Raw genomic sequence first — 17,996 nt, forward strand, 5'->3', positions numbered from 1 at the left:
AGCTAATTAAATTATAACTTTATCACAGCTGGTCTCGCTATGATTATTATGCATAGCTAACCCAGTTAATTTTAGAGTTAATGTGATGTAATTTAATTTTCTGCTTATTATTTTATTTTATTTAATCAGCTGAATTTCCCAAATAAACTTATTCAAAGCATAGATAATTATATTTATATGTTTGAAAAAATCAAAATACTTTATGCAGAACATTTTAGATAATTAAAGATACACGCTTTAATATCCACAAAAATTTCATGCACATGAGTGGCTTTGGTAGTTATTTGGCTTAATATTTATGGCAGAAAATATTTATTTACCATATTAACCATTTCAGCTATAAAGTGCCAGTTCCACTGTTCACTTCCATTTGGCATTTGAAAATGTGGGCTTGCTTTTAATGCTTCCTTCGATGCCATTGCACTGCACTCCACTCTCAACTGCTGGCGCACTAATTTTATCAATTTTCCAAACTGCAAAGCTTGGGGGGAGTGGGGGTAAACGTCGATAAAACCAAAAACTAATCGACTTAATCGGAATGCTGCAGTCGCCGGCATATCCTTTTGGCTTTGAAGCCACAGCTGCAATGTCCTTGACATGAACTTTGCAGCCAATCGAGATCCTTGGGTGGACAACAATTTCGAAGCTTGCATATCTGGGGAATGGAATTTCCAGCCAGACTTTGCCAATGATGATGATGATGATGATGATGATGATGACTTTGCCGCATCGTCTACGCTTCAGATAAGCAGGATAAGTGTCAAGTCCTGCCGCCGTCCCGCAGCTGCTTTGATTTATTGTACAGGGCTTAGAGTTGTGAAAAGGCTGTATTCTGGCGCCTGGCACGCGCTTATCAAGGAGGTCCTTTTGTCGAGGATGAGGAAGACCCTTCGAGTGGGAGAAATTTATTTATATGCAGTGACTTTGAAAAGAAACTTCGACCGAGAGGGGCAAAACTTTCGACCTGCGAGCGCATCGATTATAAAACTTTTTGTCCTATCTTGTCTGAAGGCTACTCGCTCCCCTGCTGGAATTGGCAAAGTTGTTAAATAATTGCGCCTGGCGTTTACTGCGTATGCGTCATATGCTTTTTGTCCTGCTGCTGCTCCTTTGGGGGCAGCGTGAGTTCAATGCATGCAAAGGACTCCGGGATTAGCCGCAAAAGTTTGTCCGGCAGCTTAGCGGGTGAGTTAATTGTGCGAATGTCAAGACAAATTGCGTTAATACGACCAGACTGGCAAAATGGTGGCGGATTGCCAAGGGTGTAGCTACAACCCACCTTCACCCACATCTGCCATTTCCATCTCCCAAAGGTCAGGGGCGAGTACAAGGAGAGAGAGCTTGTGCAGCAGGAGCAGGAGCAGAAGCAGGAGCTGGAGCAGCGTGCGTTGTGAGTGTCGCAAAAGTTTTCAAAAAGTATTTTAAGCGAAATTTATGCAAACCACAAGGCGAACTGGCAGCCATGAGCTTCAGTTCCCACTCTCCAAGCACTGAGAAAAGGATCAGTATATTGTAATACAAAAAAAGGATATTCAAAGCACTCAAGAAATATAATTATGATTCCATTTAAAGATTCAACCAAAGATTTATGTATAATTTAAAAGGAATGTCAAGGCTGTAAGTGGGATTAAAAATCAATCATCACCAATTTATATATTAGTTATAAACCCCACTTTTCTCTCAGTGCTGGCCTTTATTTATGCAAGTGTGTGTGTGCTGGGGAGTGCTCTGCTAATCCCCGAGTAATCAAAGTTTCGGTAATGTCACCAGAGACGGGCAGCCAAAGGAAAACCCGGATGAAAGCAAGGAAAAAAATTGGCAAGAACAGAGGCTCCATCCCAATCCATGGTCACAAAATAGGGCGGGGCATGGCCACCTTCCCTTACTTTTGCCCCAATAAACCCAGACTTTCATACAACAACTCCCTGCCATTCCTTCCACTTTTCCTCGCTTATGTGTGGGGCGGTTGGGAAAACACTTTTCCAATTAATGAAATCTCTAAACTGCCATAAATTTGGCCCGGACGCAAATAATTAAATTTCGTGGCCCACACGCCACGCACACACTCAAACACACACAAGAACACAATAAGCTCACATAGACGGACACAAGGACGACTTGTTGACTTGCTGGCGGTGGGTGTACACACACACACACGCACACACACCACCATGATTGTGGCTGCGTCTGACATTTTCTGACCAATTGCGCGCTGACCGCAAATGTAGGCGGCTCATGGCCAACAATGTGGCTGTCAAATTGACAGGAGATCCCAATAAGTTGGCAAGGGAAACGCTTGTCAGCGGTGGCGGCGACAGGCTGCCTTCTTAAAGCCAAATTCCGGTTGTGAAGCACTCAAATGAAACTCAAACAAAGGACGATCTAGGGGTTAACCAAGTGGAAACTAACTCGTTAATTATGGTTGATATTTAAAGTCTTTACACTCAATATTATTATCAATTATTTAAATTTTAACTGATAGATAGCTCTTTTGTGTGAACTCACCTGCTTGACACTGACACTGGCCATTACCGGATCCACCTTCGATGCTGGCCGCTGCCGCCGCCTCGGCCGCCTGACGCCGCTGCTGCCGTCGCGTGAGTTGCAAATGCGACACATCCCGTCGCAGGCGATGCAGCTCGCGGCGCACGTGCAACGCCAAATGCTGCTGGCTGCCATTGCTGCTGGCGGCACTCTCACCGGAACTGCTGGCCAGGATCTGCGTCTGGTCAGCGGGCCAGTGGAGCAGCTGCTGCTGCTCAAGACGCAGCTCCAGCTCGACGATGCGGGCGTCCAGCTGCTGGAGGCGCTGCATCCGCTGCTCTAGCCGCGTCTGCCGCACGTTGCCGTACAGGGCGAAGCTGAAGGCGCACAGGCAGAGCACGTAGCTGGCCACGTGCAGCAGGGAGGCGAACCGGACGGAGGGACGCGGTCGCTCCTTGCCACTGATGATGGGAGGCTGACAGAGGGGCGGGGCCAGGCGACTAGCTGCTGCTGCTGTTGCGGTGGCATCTGCGGGGGCATGGTGGCCCAGAAGCAGAGGAGCCTGCCCGTTATGGGGTGAGTCTCCGACTCCTGCCTCCTCCGACGATTGTGATGCCGTGTCCTGGGGCATTGTCCTTGGACTGCCGCTGGGCGGCGCTTTGTGCTTGCGCATACTGCTGTTCCTGCTCCTGCTGCGTCCTAGATGGAAGACTCTTGGCGAACGAAAAACTCGCGAATGTTGCTGTCACTTGAAGTGTCCTTGTGTCCTTGTGGCATCACAGAAAGCGCACTGAAAAATACATATGCTGCACCGCAGTCCTTGCTCTTTTTTACGTTTTATGTTTTTTTGTTTTTTATCTGTTCTATGTGTTGTTTTTTTCGGCAAGTGATTTTCTATTCTTCGACTTCGGTATTTGGCCAGCACATTGCGCCCCGTTGCTGCCGTTTTCCGAGGGCCGGGAGAGGGAGAGGGTGGAAAAATCCGAGGAAACTTGCTTGTGCCACTCGAGCGGGAAGTCCTTGCGCCCCTTTGTTTTTGTCCTGTCAATCGTGGCAGTGGCAGCTGCTTCTACAGCTCGTTGACAAGTCCTGTTCGTCCTTTCGGAGGGCTCTTTACATTGCAACTTATTTAGCTGTCCCTTCACTTTCTGCAACTGCAACGAGAAGAAAAGTGAAAAATAAAGTTTGAGGCAAAAAACTTTCCTCTCCCAGCTACCAACTATATATATATATTTCCGCCTTGAATTATGTGCAAACTGGACCGTCGGCGGTGTCGCCACATTTTCAATAATCAGCCAGGCTCGACTCGGTCCTAACTTGGCTTGGAAGTTCAAGCAGCCGTGCTGAACCCGCAGCCAAGGCAACCGAGATCCTCGCAAGACTCGGCTCACCGTAACTTTTTCGCACAAAACTTTTTTCTAGCTCAAGTAGCAAGGGGGAGGCGTCAGCCAGTGACAAAAAAAATAAAATAAAATATAAAAAATCATGCAAAAAAAAAGTGAACCGAGCAGGGTTCACCCATTTGACCCATAGACTTGTCGTGTCAAAAACATTTGTTGCCTTCAACTCTGCCCCACATGCCACACCAACCGAAGGCGAAGGGGACAAGATCTTGGGGCAGGGACAGCGGCGTTTGGCAATACAAAAGTCATAAAGTGGAAATTATAGCACTGGGCAAAATACGGTCGAGGAGGCGAGGACTGAGGGGCTGAAATACTCTTCAGAGAAATGAAATGAGCTTGGGAACTTTTTTACAACTTGGTAGGACCAAGAAAAAAAGACAACAGTTTTAAAAGTATCAAAAAGTTGACCAATACGGGCAGGGCTGGCAGAACTTTTCGTAAAAGTTGAAAACTATTATTAAAGAATAATTAAAGAGATTACTTAATTATTTATAAGTGATTTTACAAGGAGAAATGTAACATAAATTAAATATTGCTTTTGCAAAGAGATTTAAGTCTACACAAAACAGTTGAATTAACAATGAGACACACTTAAAGTCAGTTTCAAGATATCTATAAGTTTTCATTTTCATTTAATCTATTCCATGTAATTGGCTTAATTAACTTCTATATATTTCCTATGTTCTAAGCTCGAACAATTTCCCCTTTTGCCGAGTCATTGTGTGGCCCATAATTGCTGCTTAAACATGAATGAAACGTGAATGTGCTTCCGCACATACACAGCATGGGCATTATAAATAATATTTCACTTATTTTCGGTGCGATGGCATTGCGCAACCATGCGCCTAACAACCAAAAACAACAATAAGCTGAGCTCCAATAAAACTCAAAAACAATCGCACAACCGAAAAGGCCCCCATTCCTCCATAAAAGCAGGAGCCGCAACCACAAAACAAAAATTGCGCCAAAACCGAACCAACAAAAAAAAGCATAAAAGTCAAAAGGCCAATATCAAACAGAAGCATCGGGCCGAAAACAACAATGAACCCACAGTTGAACCCCCTCATGCCCCATAGCTCTATTCCTCTCCAGCTCACCCCTTGATTTCGAGTCAATGGAATGTTTGGAACACCCTAATAAAACTAATTGAAAGTCTTGTGCGCTCTGGAGCCAATAATGGCCAATGAAGACGACGATGATGATGAGCAGCCGGATGATGATTCCACCGTCCGGACAGCAATAACAATTGCATGGCACTGCACACTGGTTCAAATGAAACTTTTAATAATAATTAGCACTCAAATTTAATTAAAGCAATACAAATATTGCATCCCTTAAAAGAAAAATTTCAGGGGCAAATAAAGGCGGCAAAATTCTTTTTACTCTATACCTATATCTATATAAAATCTTTTATAAAATATTATTTAAAATAGATTATTCAACTAAAATCAGGCCTGAAGTATCATAAGTTTCTTCTGAAACTAAATATAAATTTAAATCTTTGCTGTTACTAAATAACTAAAAGAGCAATGTTTATATATTACACCAAAACAGAGTATCCTTTTTATGACATATAGTTCTAAAACCAGTGTGCATTTGAGATGCTTTTAATTGAACAAATAAGAGCATACGAGTTTTGTGGCACAAGAGGGGAGCTGGCTGACTTTAGCGCTGACACTGCAATTGGCTGGATGGCAAAAGGCCCCCCTCCCCGTCAATTGCCCCGCCATCGCTCAGCATCAATGTCGTATCGATTTCGATTTTACACAATGTAGCTGCTGCTGGCAAAAGGTTAATGCTATTTCGTGGATGGGGAACCAAGCTAACTCAATATAAAATAAATTGATTTCAAATTTCGAAGAACATGGAGCGCAGCTTTTGTCAATTATAGAGGGGGGGAGTGCGAGTGTGTGAGTGCCATGAGTGCGATGACTCGATTCGGTCAAGCAGCGCTATAAAGTATGCTATGAATTTTTTCCACACTTGCCATTGCAAATTGAATTAAGCTGAATGTGTGCGTATGTGTGTGCGGTGTGTGTGTGGGCAGCCACTTAGCACACATATTGATGCACAGAGGGCGAGAGTGTGTGTGTGTGTGCGGGCAATTGAAAAATTTGATTTGGAATTGAAATGCAAATCAATCCAGAAATTGAATGCCATCTGCTGGGTCTGAAACGCTGGACCTTGGTCTTTCCACCCCTCAAAAACGGAATGGAATCCTGGCCAAGAGGCAAATGCTTTCTAAGCCCGGCCAACAATGTTGAGTTAAGTGCCACACGTACGTACGTACGTATGTACATCTGTGTACGGAGGGGTTGGCGTGCGGAGGGGGGCCATAGTCAATGGCTGTAAAAAGCTCAATTGCAATGCATTCAAAGGGATTATTGTCCTTATTTATTTTGCTAAATTTATTCGTTACGCACAAATGCGCAAACCAAACCCGAAACCCAGAAGCAAAAAACAAACCCGATACCCAAAAAAAAAGAACCCGAATAACCCGTATAAGAACATGGCCACGGGTCCGGTAGTGGCAAATAAAAACATGAACATGATGGCAAACAGCACACAAAAGACCAAAAGAGCCAAATCAAAGTAAATAAACAATAAAAATAATCGGGCCGTTAGTAACACATGTGCATTTTTCATCATCACCAACGCTCCGACACCATCATTGGCCCACCGCCCCAAACGTCATCATCATCGTCGTAGTCCACATCCGAAATGGTTGTCATGCACTTAGAAAAATGTTGGCATTGTTATATTATAAGGCCTAATTTGCGTATAAACTATATATTTAAATATATATCTATTAAAGATATTTGTATATATTGAAACTATATATTATAGAATCCTTTTGTAACACTTTTACTATCTTTTACTCAAGTGAAAGGACTCTAACTTCCTTATAGCCAATATCTACTTGGGAATTATAAGCGCAAGCAGGAACCGAGCTTAATCAGTATCTAAAACTAAATCTAATGCATTTCCAGGGCAATATCCTTTTCAAATAATCAACTTCAATAGAATTTGTTAAACTTTAGCTAATCCTTAACTAATACTAATTTCCCCATTACCCTACCACTCTTTGCCTAAGAATTAGTTTTAGCCATTTTCTTGGGTGTAGGAAGCTCTTGCCGTCGGCTATATCAAACAACTTTGTTGTTGCCACTACAAAAGTAAACATCAGAGGCAACAACAGCAGCAACAACATGGCATCCATCCGGACAGCTTCGTCTGGGGCTTGGGCGAGGCAATAAATAGTTGTCGTGCCATAAGAAAAATGCAAGAAGTGTTTAAGTTTCCCCCTTTGCCTTTTTCCTTTTTCTTTTTTTTTAGCCTCAATTCATTTTTATTTTTCTTATATATTTTGGCAGCCAGGACCCGGAACCCCCGCCTTCGAGTGTGAAGCGTCATTTCCTTCTTTCGTCTTGGCTTCTTTTCTTCCTTTTTTCTTTTTTGCTGCTCCTCCATCATTTAAATTGAAAAATATAGAGGAAACTGAAGGAGCAGCTCCTTGAAGTCTACTGAAACAGGACGAAGAACGGCGACAATGTTCGGAATAAAAGTGGCTAGAATGGCGAAAGGCGAAATGAATTGGGAAACTTTCGATTTTGGAAGACATAGCAGACATAGAAAGTGTTGCTGAGCCATTTCGATTTTGATTAAGTATCCACTGGCTTAACCCAAATAAGGACTTGCATTCGAGAACGAGTGAAATAAGTAGGGTTTTAGTTCTTTCAATTGCAATGTAAGCAAAAGGGGATTTGAGGTTGATAAGAGCTCTTTATATATGACAAATACTATTAAAGTAATTAAATTCCAACTCCTACTACTAAATCCAAGGGAAATACTTTGCTCTTTCCATTGGATTCTTTATCCCAGTTACAAATTCATCTCTATTTAATATGTCTCTCAACTGCCAGGCATTTTTATGTCTCCTGTCTAGTTTAGGATTAAATGATGCGAGTCACTAGCTACAACCAATCTCTGGGCGTTAGCTTTAATGTCCGTAACAGAATACTTATGTATATGAGTGTGTGTCGTTTGTTATTTCCCTATAATTTTTACAGCTTGTTCTCATGTTGATGCGGTTGCTGTCGGTTCTTCTCACAGTTTTTTGGATTTTCTTTTATGTGCCCTTAGAAAGAAGCTTCCTCTACACACACAAACTATTAGTGCAACTCATTGTTGTTGCTGTTTTTATTGTTTATTTTCCCAACGTTGTTGTAGTCGTTGCTGTTTTTATGGGGGCGTTGCCGGCCACGCCCACTCTGTGAGTATTTGGTAAAGATTTCCAGCAGAAGTTGCCCTTGGGAGAAATTACTTAATTTTGGAATTTCAATTTAGCACTTAGACAGGAAACATGGCACAGAGGGTTGTGAGTTTTTCGGGAAGAACCTTAAATTGGGGTGTAGGTAGGGTGGTAGGGTGTGTGCTTTTGTGTGTGTGTGCGTCTGCTTGTAAAAATTCAGCTTACACATGCTGTGACTCTTAAAAATTTCCGGAATTTTGGCACGCAATGTTTGCTTTTGTTTACTTGGCTACCCAACATCCTTGTACCCCTTTTTTCCTGTACGGAAGTTGAGTGTTGTTTTTTTTACTCTCCAGCATCACACCTGCACACACTTTTTAGACATTCTGTTGCCTAGGTATTTTTATACCCTTTCTGGGTGTTATCATTCTAGTCAAAAGCATGCTACTCACTGAAGGAGTCATTTCCGACCCTATAAATTATATATATTCTCGATCAGCATCAATAGGCGAGTCAATATAGCTATGTTTGATCAAAATTTATGTCTTTCAAAATTTTCAAAAAATTTTAAGGCGATACATCGTTAAAATTTCCAAAACAAAAATTGGCAAAAATTTTAACTTTTTAAAATTTTATATTAAGTATGCAGATTTTTTAACCTTATAAAAACTAGCATAGAATCGACTTCCGATTAGAAATTAATTAATTTTTGACTTAATTATGATAAATTTTTAATACAAGGGTATTGATTTCTCGGTTTCGTGAAAGGGAAGGAAAAGGAAGAAAGGAAGCTATTGTGGTATTTTTCTTTTATGGCCACCATTAACTTTATTTGATTTCAGTCAAGGCATCCAGGTGTTTAACAAAGTAAAGAGGCATCGTAATTAACTCTATGGCCAGCCAGGCTCACACCCTCAGCTGTTGGCTTAACTAACTTTAATAAATGTCCTACCTGCACTAATAAAAAATGTGATGAAAAACTTTATTCAAATAAGTCAAGAGAAAGTTTAAGAACTGCAAATAAGAACCTTCCATGAAATATTGTAAGGGTCCTTTTAATTGTATATAAATTCATATTTTATTGCATTCAAAGAAGCTGTAAATTATATTAATTTAAACATTATTTCAAATCCCGTTCTATAACTTCTAGTTTTGTAATAGTGTAACTTCTCCATATTTGCATCTAGCATATATACAAAAAAGTCACACTTACTTTAGAGGGGAAAGTTGCCTAGTGTAAACTAGAGCTTCCTCTGCACTTTCAACACCCCAACTAACGCCTATTTCAAACCCTCCTACAGACCCCCTTCAGCATTCGTTTTTTCATAAACTCCTTTGACTCACTGTGTGGTGAGCGAGTGAGTTTGTTAAACAGTGTAAAGTTACACGCAACTAAGCACTTAACTGCACAAAAGCCCAGGCACACAGAAAGCGAGTGCAGGACGGGTGTGGGAGTGGGAGTTGGGGGAGGTGGGGGAGAAAAATGTGGAGGTGATGAAGGGGTGGAAAAACCACAGGCAGAGGGCCAACCTTGGGACTTGCAGCGCGCTTGACTTTGCGTGCGTTTTTATGAATGAGTTGGCGCCGGGGCAAGCAACAAATGTAAATCCGCGACCCCCGTCGAAAGGTCGTCCAACGGTCTGGCCCGCAGGGAAACCTCACCCACCACCATGACCACCATCCACCAGCCAAGACCCATTCCACCGGAACACCCGTCTGAGGCGCAAATTGAAGCGCAGTCGAGACCAGACCAGAGACCAGAAGAACATAAAACGACCAGTGTCCAGACGGGTTGCTAAAGAGCTCTTGCCATGTAAACAGACACAGCTGGACACATTCGACAGGGTTCGGGCAGGGTCCTCTGCATTCTCTGTCTGGCCATAGGTCCTCCTTCTACTCCTCCTTCGACTACTTCTACTCTTGGCCTCGTCTCCTCTTTCTCAATTGTCATGTTGCGGCTAAGGCGGGTTAAAGGCTCTGAGCAGTTGGCCATCAATTGCGCTCTGATCTGGCTCTGGCACTGGCTCTGACTCTGGCTCTGAAGGCATAGGAAAGCGCTTAGCCTCTGCATAGAAAGCGCACAAGTTGGCCAATGGCAGTGCAACCTGAGCTTGGAAAATGGCCCAGCATCGTGGGAAATGACAAAAGACACTGGCTAACTGGGGGGTAAGTGAGTAGTAGTGATAAGCTAGATGTAGGAGTCAATGAATCTACTTGGCTTCACATATGCACTGTGGAAAAGTAACACTGAAAACATTACTTTTTTTGGGTATAAATTAGGTTGCTATTTCATACCAGATGTATCAAGCAAATCCTTTAAATCCTAATCCAGTCATTACTCATCAATGCGTAGATAATCTCCCCACAAATACCACACCCTCTTGGGCTCAGAAATGATTATTAATCCCAGAATTAGCTGACCGCTATAAAAGCAAAAGGATAAGTAGGCAGAGAGGCTTATTTTGGGGTGAGTAAAGCAACCCTGAATTACTATTGAAGATGTAAATGGTAAAGATTTAAATCATCCTTAAATGAACCCCAAAAAATGTTTAAATGGATCCCCAAACCATCAAAGTTAAATCAATTATTTAAAGACCCATTCAATGCACATTTGTCAAGTGTAGGTGCAACATAAATTAATTAAGAAATCTGCAACAGTGTCAGGCTTGAAATTAAAAGCTATGACAGTCCATACAATGTTTTCTTATTTCTCTGCCCACCCTCGTATATACATATATGGAGTGTCACTGTGTTGCAGCTCAACCGCAGTGTGAGTTCTGCGACCCCGTCAGCCCTCCGTCAGCCCCCTTGCCAATTTAAATTTTCACATAAGCTTCTGCTTTTTGCCAGACTTTTTGGCTTGGCATTTAAGTAATTTGCTGCCAGCAACCTGTGGGCTTCCACTGGCACTTTACCCCTGTCCAACCTCCTCTCCCGGTGCCCTGCATCGGCGTTCCCCGTCATCGGTTGGTAATTTTTCACTCCCTGACAAGATGTCGCGCCGTTGCCGTTGCCGTTGTCGTTCTCGTTTTGTGGACCGCGTCGCTCGTCTGTGTCTCCTTTGCCGCTGTGCTGCATAATTGCTTTGTGGTTAAAGGATTATTTACTTTTTTTCCAGCCACGCCCGCTTGCTGCTGGTGGCTGGCATGCTCGTCCTGCAGGATACCCGGATGCCTGCTGAGTCACTTAAGACACGGTTTGTCCTCGTCACTAAGCCGACGGCTTGCGCTGATTTGGGCTTAAATGCATTCAGCTCATTTAATTTGCAGTGCACCGCAGAAAGCAACCAAGCCTGCTTCTTTCAATATACTCTATAAGGAAGGAGTCCATTGAATTTTCAAGTGTGCCTTCTCAGAAATTAGACATTGTGGTACATTTGTATAATAATTCTCATTTTCTTATTTAAAACAGGATTTGCTTAGTTGTGGTATGAAATGTTGAAAACCTGATCCATAAATTGAACTTTTCTGCTTGAATTCATATTGAGATGTAACCCTGAACTACTTTGTAAACCGGTTTGTATATAATATAAGCCTAATCCATGAAATATTCGCAATTAAAATGTGCTATGCTTACAGTAAAGTTAATTATGTTTAATAAGTTAAAAGAATATAAAGTAATCTTTCTAGTTTGGTAAATGGTCTGTCAAGAAAACTATATTTATGATTTTTTAAGTTTTAAGATGCATAGAAATGTGCATGGAAATTAATGGCCCAAAGAATGAGTTTGGTAACTAAATAGTTTTCAGAATTAATTATCTCATCTATATATAATACAGGTGCCTATTATAATAGGATAAAAGGATATTGTTTTAGGAACTTGTATAGAATTTTAGCTAATCTTACTTTTCAAATTTAACTATTTAATTGAATTTAGATTATATTTTAGAGTATTTTTCCATTAGTCTTTTAAATTAAATATTTTTTGTGATATTCCCTTCCTTTTCGTTAGTCGGTTTGTCTCCCTTTCCAGCACTACTGTCTCACAAATTATATAATTAAGTTAAAGTGAGCGGCGGCGGCGGCTGGCAATTTACGAGCAGCTCCAGCGGCTCCCATCTGGCAGCTCCAAACTCGCAGCTTGATGGGCACGGGTATGGGCACTGGTAATGGTACTGGCAATGGTACTGGTAATGGTACTGGTACTGGTACCGGGTAATGGTTACTGGGTGTACGCTAATTTCTTAATTCTCACCTTCCGCTCGCAGGGCGGACGTGGACCATTCCCGTGTGAAGGCAGCCCCCAAAAATAGCGCTTCCGTATGGCCATGTCTATCGTGACTTTTATTGGACCCTCTCCAGCCTCGGATGCGGAGCAGCTAGTTCCCAGTTCCCAGTCCCCGAGTCCAGAGCCATGCCCACCAGTCCCTTTTTTTCGAGAATCTTCCCCCCCAAACAGTCCGCTGATTGCTGTTCATTCGCGCGTTAAATGTGATGGGTTGCGGGGGGGGTAGAAGGGGATGCTGGTGTTGCTGGTGATGCTTTTGAAAGTGAAACCCCATTCCCAGTGCCCAGTTCCCAGTTTCATTCCCAACCCGTTGCGCCCTCAACTATATTTTCCTGGACTATTCTTTGACTCTCTGGACGTTTTGTGTTCAATTTAGCGTCATAATTTCGTTTATTGCATGGCCGTCGCTCTGCTCCACCACCACCACCACCAGCACCCATCCATCCATCCCTCCATCCATCCAGCCTCCCAATCTCTAGCCCCAATCTCCACAAAAACCCTCGCAATCTCCACCGCTGTCAAGTGTTTTTGTTGAGTTCATCAAAATTGTCGCCGGCCAGGGATGACATCCACTTAACGCAATTTTCAGTGCTGCTGCTGCCACTGGCAGCTCCACTCGAGTGTCATCCATTCAGTCATTCAGGCGCTCAAGCCGCTGCTAAGCATCCATTCATTCCGCCATTCATTCAGTCAGTCATTCACTCGCTCATTTCACACCATTTACAGTTACAATTAATGTTTGTTTGCCAGTTTCCCGCATTTTTTGCACTTTACCTCACCGCCACCCCCAAAAAAATTAACAAAAAAAAATAACATGAAACATCAAAGAGGCTCCCCGAAGTGGAAGGCAAACGCACTTTTTTAGGCCACCCAACCAACTGGCGCTGAGGTTTATCTTAAAGCTGGCAAAAGCTTGCATATTTAATAATTGCTCAGCTGAAGTTCATAAAACTGAAGCAAGAAGGCCCCCGAAGGAATGTGAAAGGCCCCAGGGGGAATCCCCTTAAATGAAAAGGGTCGAGGGATAGCGATGAAGTTGATGGCAAAAAGCGCAACCTTATATCCCCGTCCCATAAATGAATGTTTTCTGCTACAGAATTTACACCTAGATGGTTGGAAGAGACGAAGGACGAAGGCAGCAAGGAGGATGGCCTGCGGCATGTCTGGCATGCTTCTGGCCCAGCTGCGGCATGGTCATAAAGTATCTTGAATATTTCAGGTGTGTCGGTAACTCAAGGGGTCTCTTTCGCTCTCCCAGCTTTCATTCAGATTCATCCGAGACGCGGGTTCATTAGATGTCCACTGCAACTTCATTTGCAGAAGCAGGCTCGTAAAGTGGAACACAAATCTTGGCGGCTGGTTAACGCTGCCAGCTGGTTGGATGCCAACTTGTTGTCAATTTACCTGGCTTTCTGGGGGTATATTAACCACTGATAATATCTTAAATGCAAGGTTTTTAGTCATCATTAAATGTTTTAATATTAAATTAACTAAATGGCTTGATAGCTTAGAGTTATTTGTTGGAATGAAATGTGGCAACAAACATTGAATTATTTGGGAAATTAAGTAATTTTAAAAGAATCTCCTTCAATAATAGCCATGATTAAAAGTGAAGTAAAATGAGAAGAATTTCTGTCCGTTTTTGGAAAAACTCAAAAATGTATACATTTAAAATAAAACGTAGTGATAAGATAGTAATTCCTATAATTTCTCTATTTACCTGGCTTTATGGGGGTAAATTAACCTCTAATAGTAAATTAAATGCAAGGTTTTTAGGTATTAGTAAATGTATTGATATTTAATTGATAGCTTAGAGGTCTTGGTTGGAACAAAATGTATCAACAAACACTTAATTACTTTAATTTTACAACAGCCAGGAATAATTATCAAGAATTTCTATACCTCCTTGGAGAAACTCATAAGCAATAAGAATTTTAATTATATTTTATATCTATAAAACCATTATTAGAAAAGAAAAAAATCATTTTCAAATAAATATAAGCTATTCATTAAAATATAATTTAAAAAAAAAACGAACAGTAGCAGTTATAAATTTCCTTCATTTAGCCAAATAGCATAACATGTTCAACATCGTTTTTAATTGAATAAGAACACTCCTTGGGGTACTTAATGTGATTCGCATAAAACGAAATGAAATCAAAGCACCAAGGATACCGGGTATCGCCGAATCGTGAGACTCTGTGACCTTAGCATCCCTACATGTTTGGGTTTTTTATGCGGCCGTTATTCCTTTTTTCTGTTTCGGTGCAGAGGCTTAGGCGGCGACGACGTTAGAATTTGAATGTTTTCTTTTTTTTTGTATTACTTTTTGCTTTGCCTCCCGTTAATCTATTTTTTTATGCGCTTTGCGAGGGCATTCGCCTAAAAGCTAGCAGAGGTTTTTTTGCCTGCTGGTTTTGTTCCTTTCTGCTGGTTGCTGCTTTTGATTTGATTTCGTTTTCGTTTCGCATTGTGGGTTCTGTTTTCCTACTTTCTATATGGGTTGTTTTTGGGAACAGTCCAAAAAAAATTCCGTATTTTACCGTTTGCCCTCTGTTTTTCTTGTTGTTTTCTTTTGTCATGTGGTCCAGCCACCCTAATTTGTTGTTGATTTTGTTTAGTTTTCGTTGTTATTGTTGGTTTTGTCAACCTTTTGCATACAAAGCCCAAGCAAAGCCACTCGCACACGCGGTCCAGCTTAAATGAGCATACATATATGTGTGTATGCATGCATGTATGTGAATGCACCCCGCTTATTATAATCAAACAGTTTGTTTGGTTCACCTCTTACGTACTTCTCTTTGTGCCGTACTTCTTTGATGGGCTCCTCCTTTTGGTTCACTTTCTTCCTGCTTTTGATTTTTGTTTGTGTTTGGCTGCTCCAGGCGCTTTCCGCGTTCGCTTTTCACTGCACCTTCTTCGTACTGATTTGAGCACTTAACATAATTTAATTTCCACAAAATACGGTAAAATATATATTACAGCTTCTTGCACTTGGCAAGCACACACGCACACACACTCACTACCGCGACAGTTTGTTAAAAAATTCTCCGCTTTCTTGCTTTCGCTTCTCCTTTTCAATTCGCGGCGAAACAACAACAGGTGCAGGCCCGTCGGATAGGATGCCGCAATATCTGAAACTTTATCTCCGACACGCACTCTGGCACAACACAAACAAAGCTTTTGGCGTCACTGTGGTTTGTTTTGGTTTTTTGGTTCGAACCGTTACTTCGAACGACCTCTCGTAAAAGTTCGAGATTTCCTTCCCGGTTTTGCCGCAATGGTTCCTCGTCCGACCTACCCGATGATTGTTTGAAATTCTACTGTTTTGATTTAGCGACGGGACAACACCGATGAAAACATCGATTCATTGATGCTTTTCGAATTTTCAAAGTAATCGATGTTTGAAACTTGAAAAAATCGTAAATCGGAAATGTTATAAACATTTTACATCTGACATGTCTAGAAAACGATTCTACACGTTTACAGATACATGGGGTCGAATTCTCAGATTTGGGGTAGAACTCTCGTAAATGGGGTAGAATTCCCATGTCAAATGTTAAATTCGTAACATGTCCCCCTCTCTGCTCTTTTGGGTGCTGTAGGGTGGCTGTAAACTAACAGAATTGATGTTTTGTTGACTATCGATGACTATCGATTACTGTCAAGAGAGCTTGTGTGCTTTGTTAACTGCTTTTTTTTTTTTAATCTCCCGCCAAATGGAATCAAACACTTGCACTTGTCAGACTCATACCTGCAGCTGCAACTGTGTTCGACCTGTTTGCGTTCGAAGAGAACAACAAATTGTCGCAAGGTAAATAAGTGCTGATAAAGGAGAAAGCAGCAACAAAAACATGATCAACCGGTGGGAGTACCTTAAATGCACTAAGTAATACCTATTGAATTATATGACACTTTTGACTAATGTAATGGAGAACTATATAGAGAAGTTCTAGCTAGGTCCAATTAATTCCAAAGGGAAGTTGTTTTTGCGAACGAATTCGTGATTGGTAAGCTTTTTATAACGGATTTAAGCCAGAGATATATAAATGAATAAATATCTTATTTTACCCTTTTTATAGATTTAGAAAAAAAGCCTCCCATAAATCATTTTGTTTTACGCATTTTGCAAGTGAATGTTTTTTTTTGGGAATTACAGCTCAGCTTAATAAATCTCTCCTTTCGCTGGCCGTTTCAGATACCAGTTTCGGGTCAACTGAAAGCGGCAACAGCTAAAGAACTTCATTAAATGGTTCTGAAAAGCTGGCTAAACCACTTTAAGGCTCTCCCTTTGCCGCCTGCCGCATGCCACTTTACAGCCTCGCCTGGAGTGTGATTGATGTTGGTAATTATAATTACATATCAATTGTAATTGGCTATCAATTGGAGGTTGAGTAGGAGCAACTTTATTAATTAGCCGCAATTGTTGCGAAGCTTTCGGGCCGCTTGCTCTTTATATGCTCTCTTTCTCTCTTAAGCTTCCACGCAAACAGCTCTCTTTTGTTAGGTACATTTCAAATTGTTTTGGCGGAAAATTTAAAAATTCTACACTACCTTGTATTTGTATAGAAGAATATATTTATCTTTAAGTATATTTTCCACTTCCTTTCAGGCATCGCTGCTATGGTACACGGTACTTCCTTCGGCGTTTCTGGGCGCCAAACTCATTTCCGGTTTCCGTTACTTTGTGTGCGTGAAAAATTTGAATTGCGTGGCAAAAGTTTGACGTTTGACTTCTTTTTTCCGCTTATGTGCGTTTTGGCGCATCTGAAATTTATTGAAAACACATTAAGTGCCAGGCACAAGCGACACTTTCCCCGGAAGTTGGCAATTTCCCCTCAACGACGACTGGAGCCCTTATTTTTGTGGGCGTGTCGCTCTTCAGGCAAATCAAATTGTCTGGTGCAATGGCAGAGCCGAGTTTTATTTGCACAGCGGAAAGAACTTTCCCGGCAGCTGGCTAATCAAGGAAACCCAAACATTGGGGGAGAAAGTAAGCGTTTAGATGTAACTGCAGACTAATAAGCATTGGCAAAGAAAGTGAATTGAATTTGAGAATATCCTGTGAAACGCCTGTTTATCTCTTTATTGGGGAGGCAGTTGTATTGGTATAAAATTTGCTAAAGACTGCAGAGTACTTAGGAGTTCTTTAAAATTTTAAAACAACAAGAGAATTAATTAGAAATTATTTCATAGCAAGCACTGCGTATTCTAGACCTAGGATCGATTTTTCCTATAGCAACTATATACATTATATTAATGTTAAAACTTACCGCAATAGAGGTCATTGCTTAATTCCTTCCTTGGGGACTTTATTTAGGTTTATCATATTATCATCGAAGTGGTGTCTTCCTCCTAGTTATTCAGATGGGTTGGCCAGGGGTCGACGGGTAATCACTATCACTTCCAGAGATCACCATAGATGTAAACACTGCGGAGGCCGCGGACAGAATGAGGGCGGTTTCTCGGTAGTGACTCTATTTATAGTCTCCGAGTTGGGAGAACAGAGAAAGTGAGAGCGAGAGAGTAAGAGGTATCTCTAGAGGCAGGCAGAGAAAGAGAGAGCAAGAGATACTCTGCGGACATACCGAAAATGTTACCGATGAAAAGAGAGGAGGAGAGGGTGGGAG

The 17,996-nt window shown here is 41.7% G+C and overlaps 1 protein-coding gene and 1 pseudogene across 18 annotated transcripts in view; both read right to left on the minus strand.

The window, feature by feature from the left end:
- The window catches only part of LOC110189210 (collagen alpha chain CG42342), a 77,211-nt gene extending 61,490 nt beyond the window's left edge, over window positions 1-15,721 (minus strand). For all 18 annotated transcript variants that reach the window (XM_020959322.2, XM_020959272.2, XM_020959226.2 and 15 more), the window contains exons 1-2: window positions 15,162-15,721; window positions 2,506-3,638 (exon numbers count right to left, since the gene is read on the minus strand). In XM_020959322.2, the coding sequence (XP_020814981.2) occupies window positions 2,506-3,157 (652 nt within the window). In that variant the 5' untranslated portion in view covers window positions 3,158-3,638; window positions 15,162-15,721. The remainder of the gene's footprint in view (window positions 1-2,505; window positions 3,639-15,161) is intronic.
- On the minus strand, window positions 12,172-17,654 carry LOC147642619 (uncharacterized; annotated as a pseudogene).
- Between the last annotated feature and the right edge of the window lie 342 nt (window positions 17,655-17,996).

The sequence above is a fragment of the Drosophila serrata genome, unplaced genomic scaffold (assembly GCF_035046125.1).
Source record: "Drosophila serrata isolate PLE 108 unplaced genomic scaffold, ASM3504612v1 contig_382, whole genome shotgun sequence".
In the NCBI taxonomy this organism is placed as follows: domain Eukaryota; kingdom Metazoa; phylum Arthropoda; class Insecta; order Diptera; family Drosophilidae; genus Drosophila; species Drosophila serrata.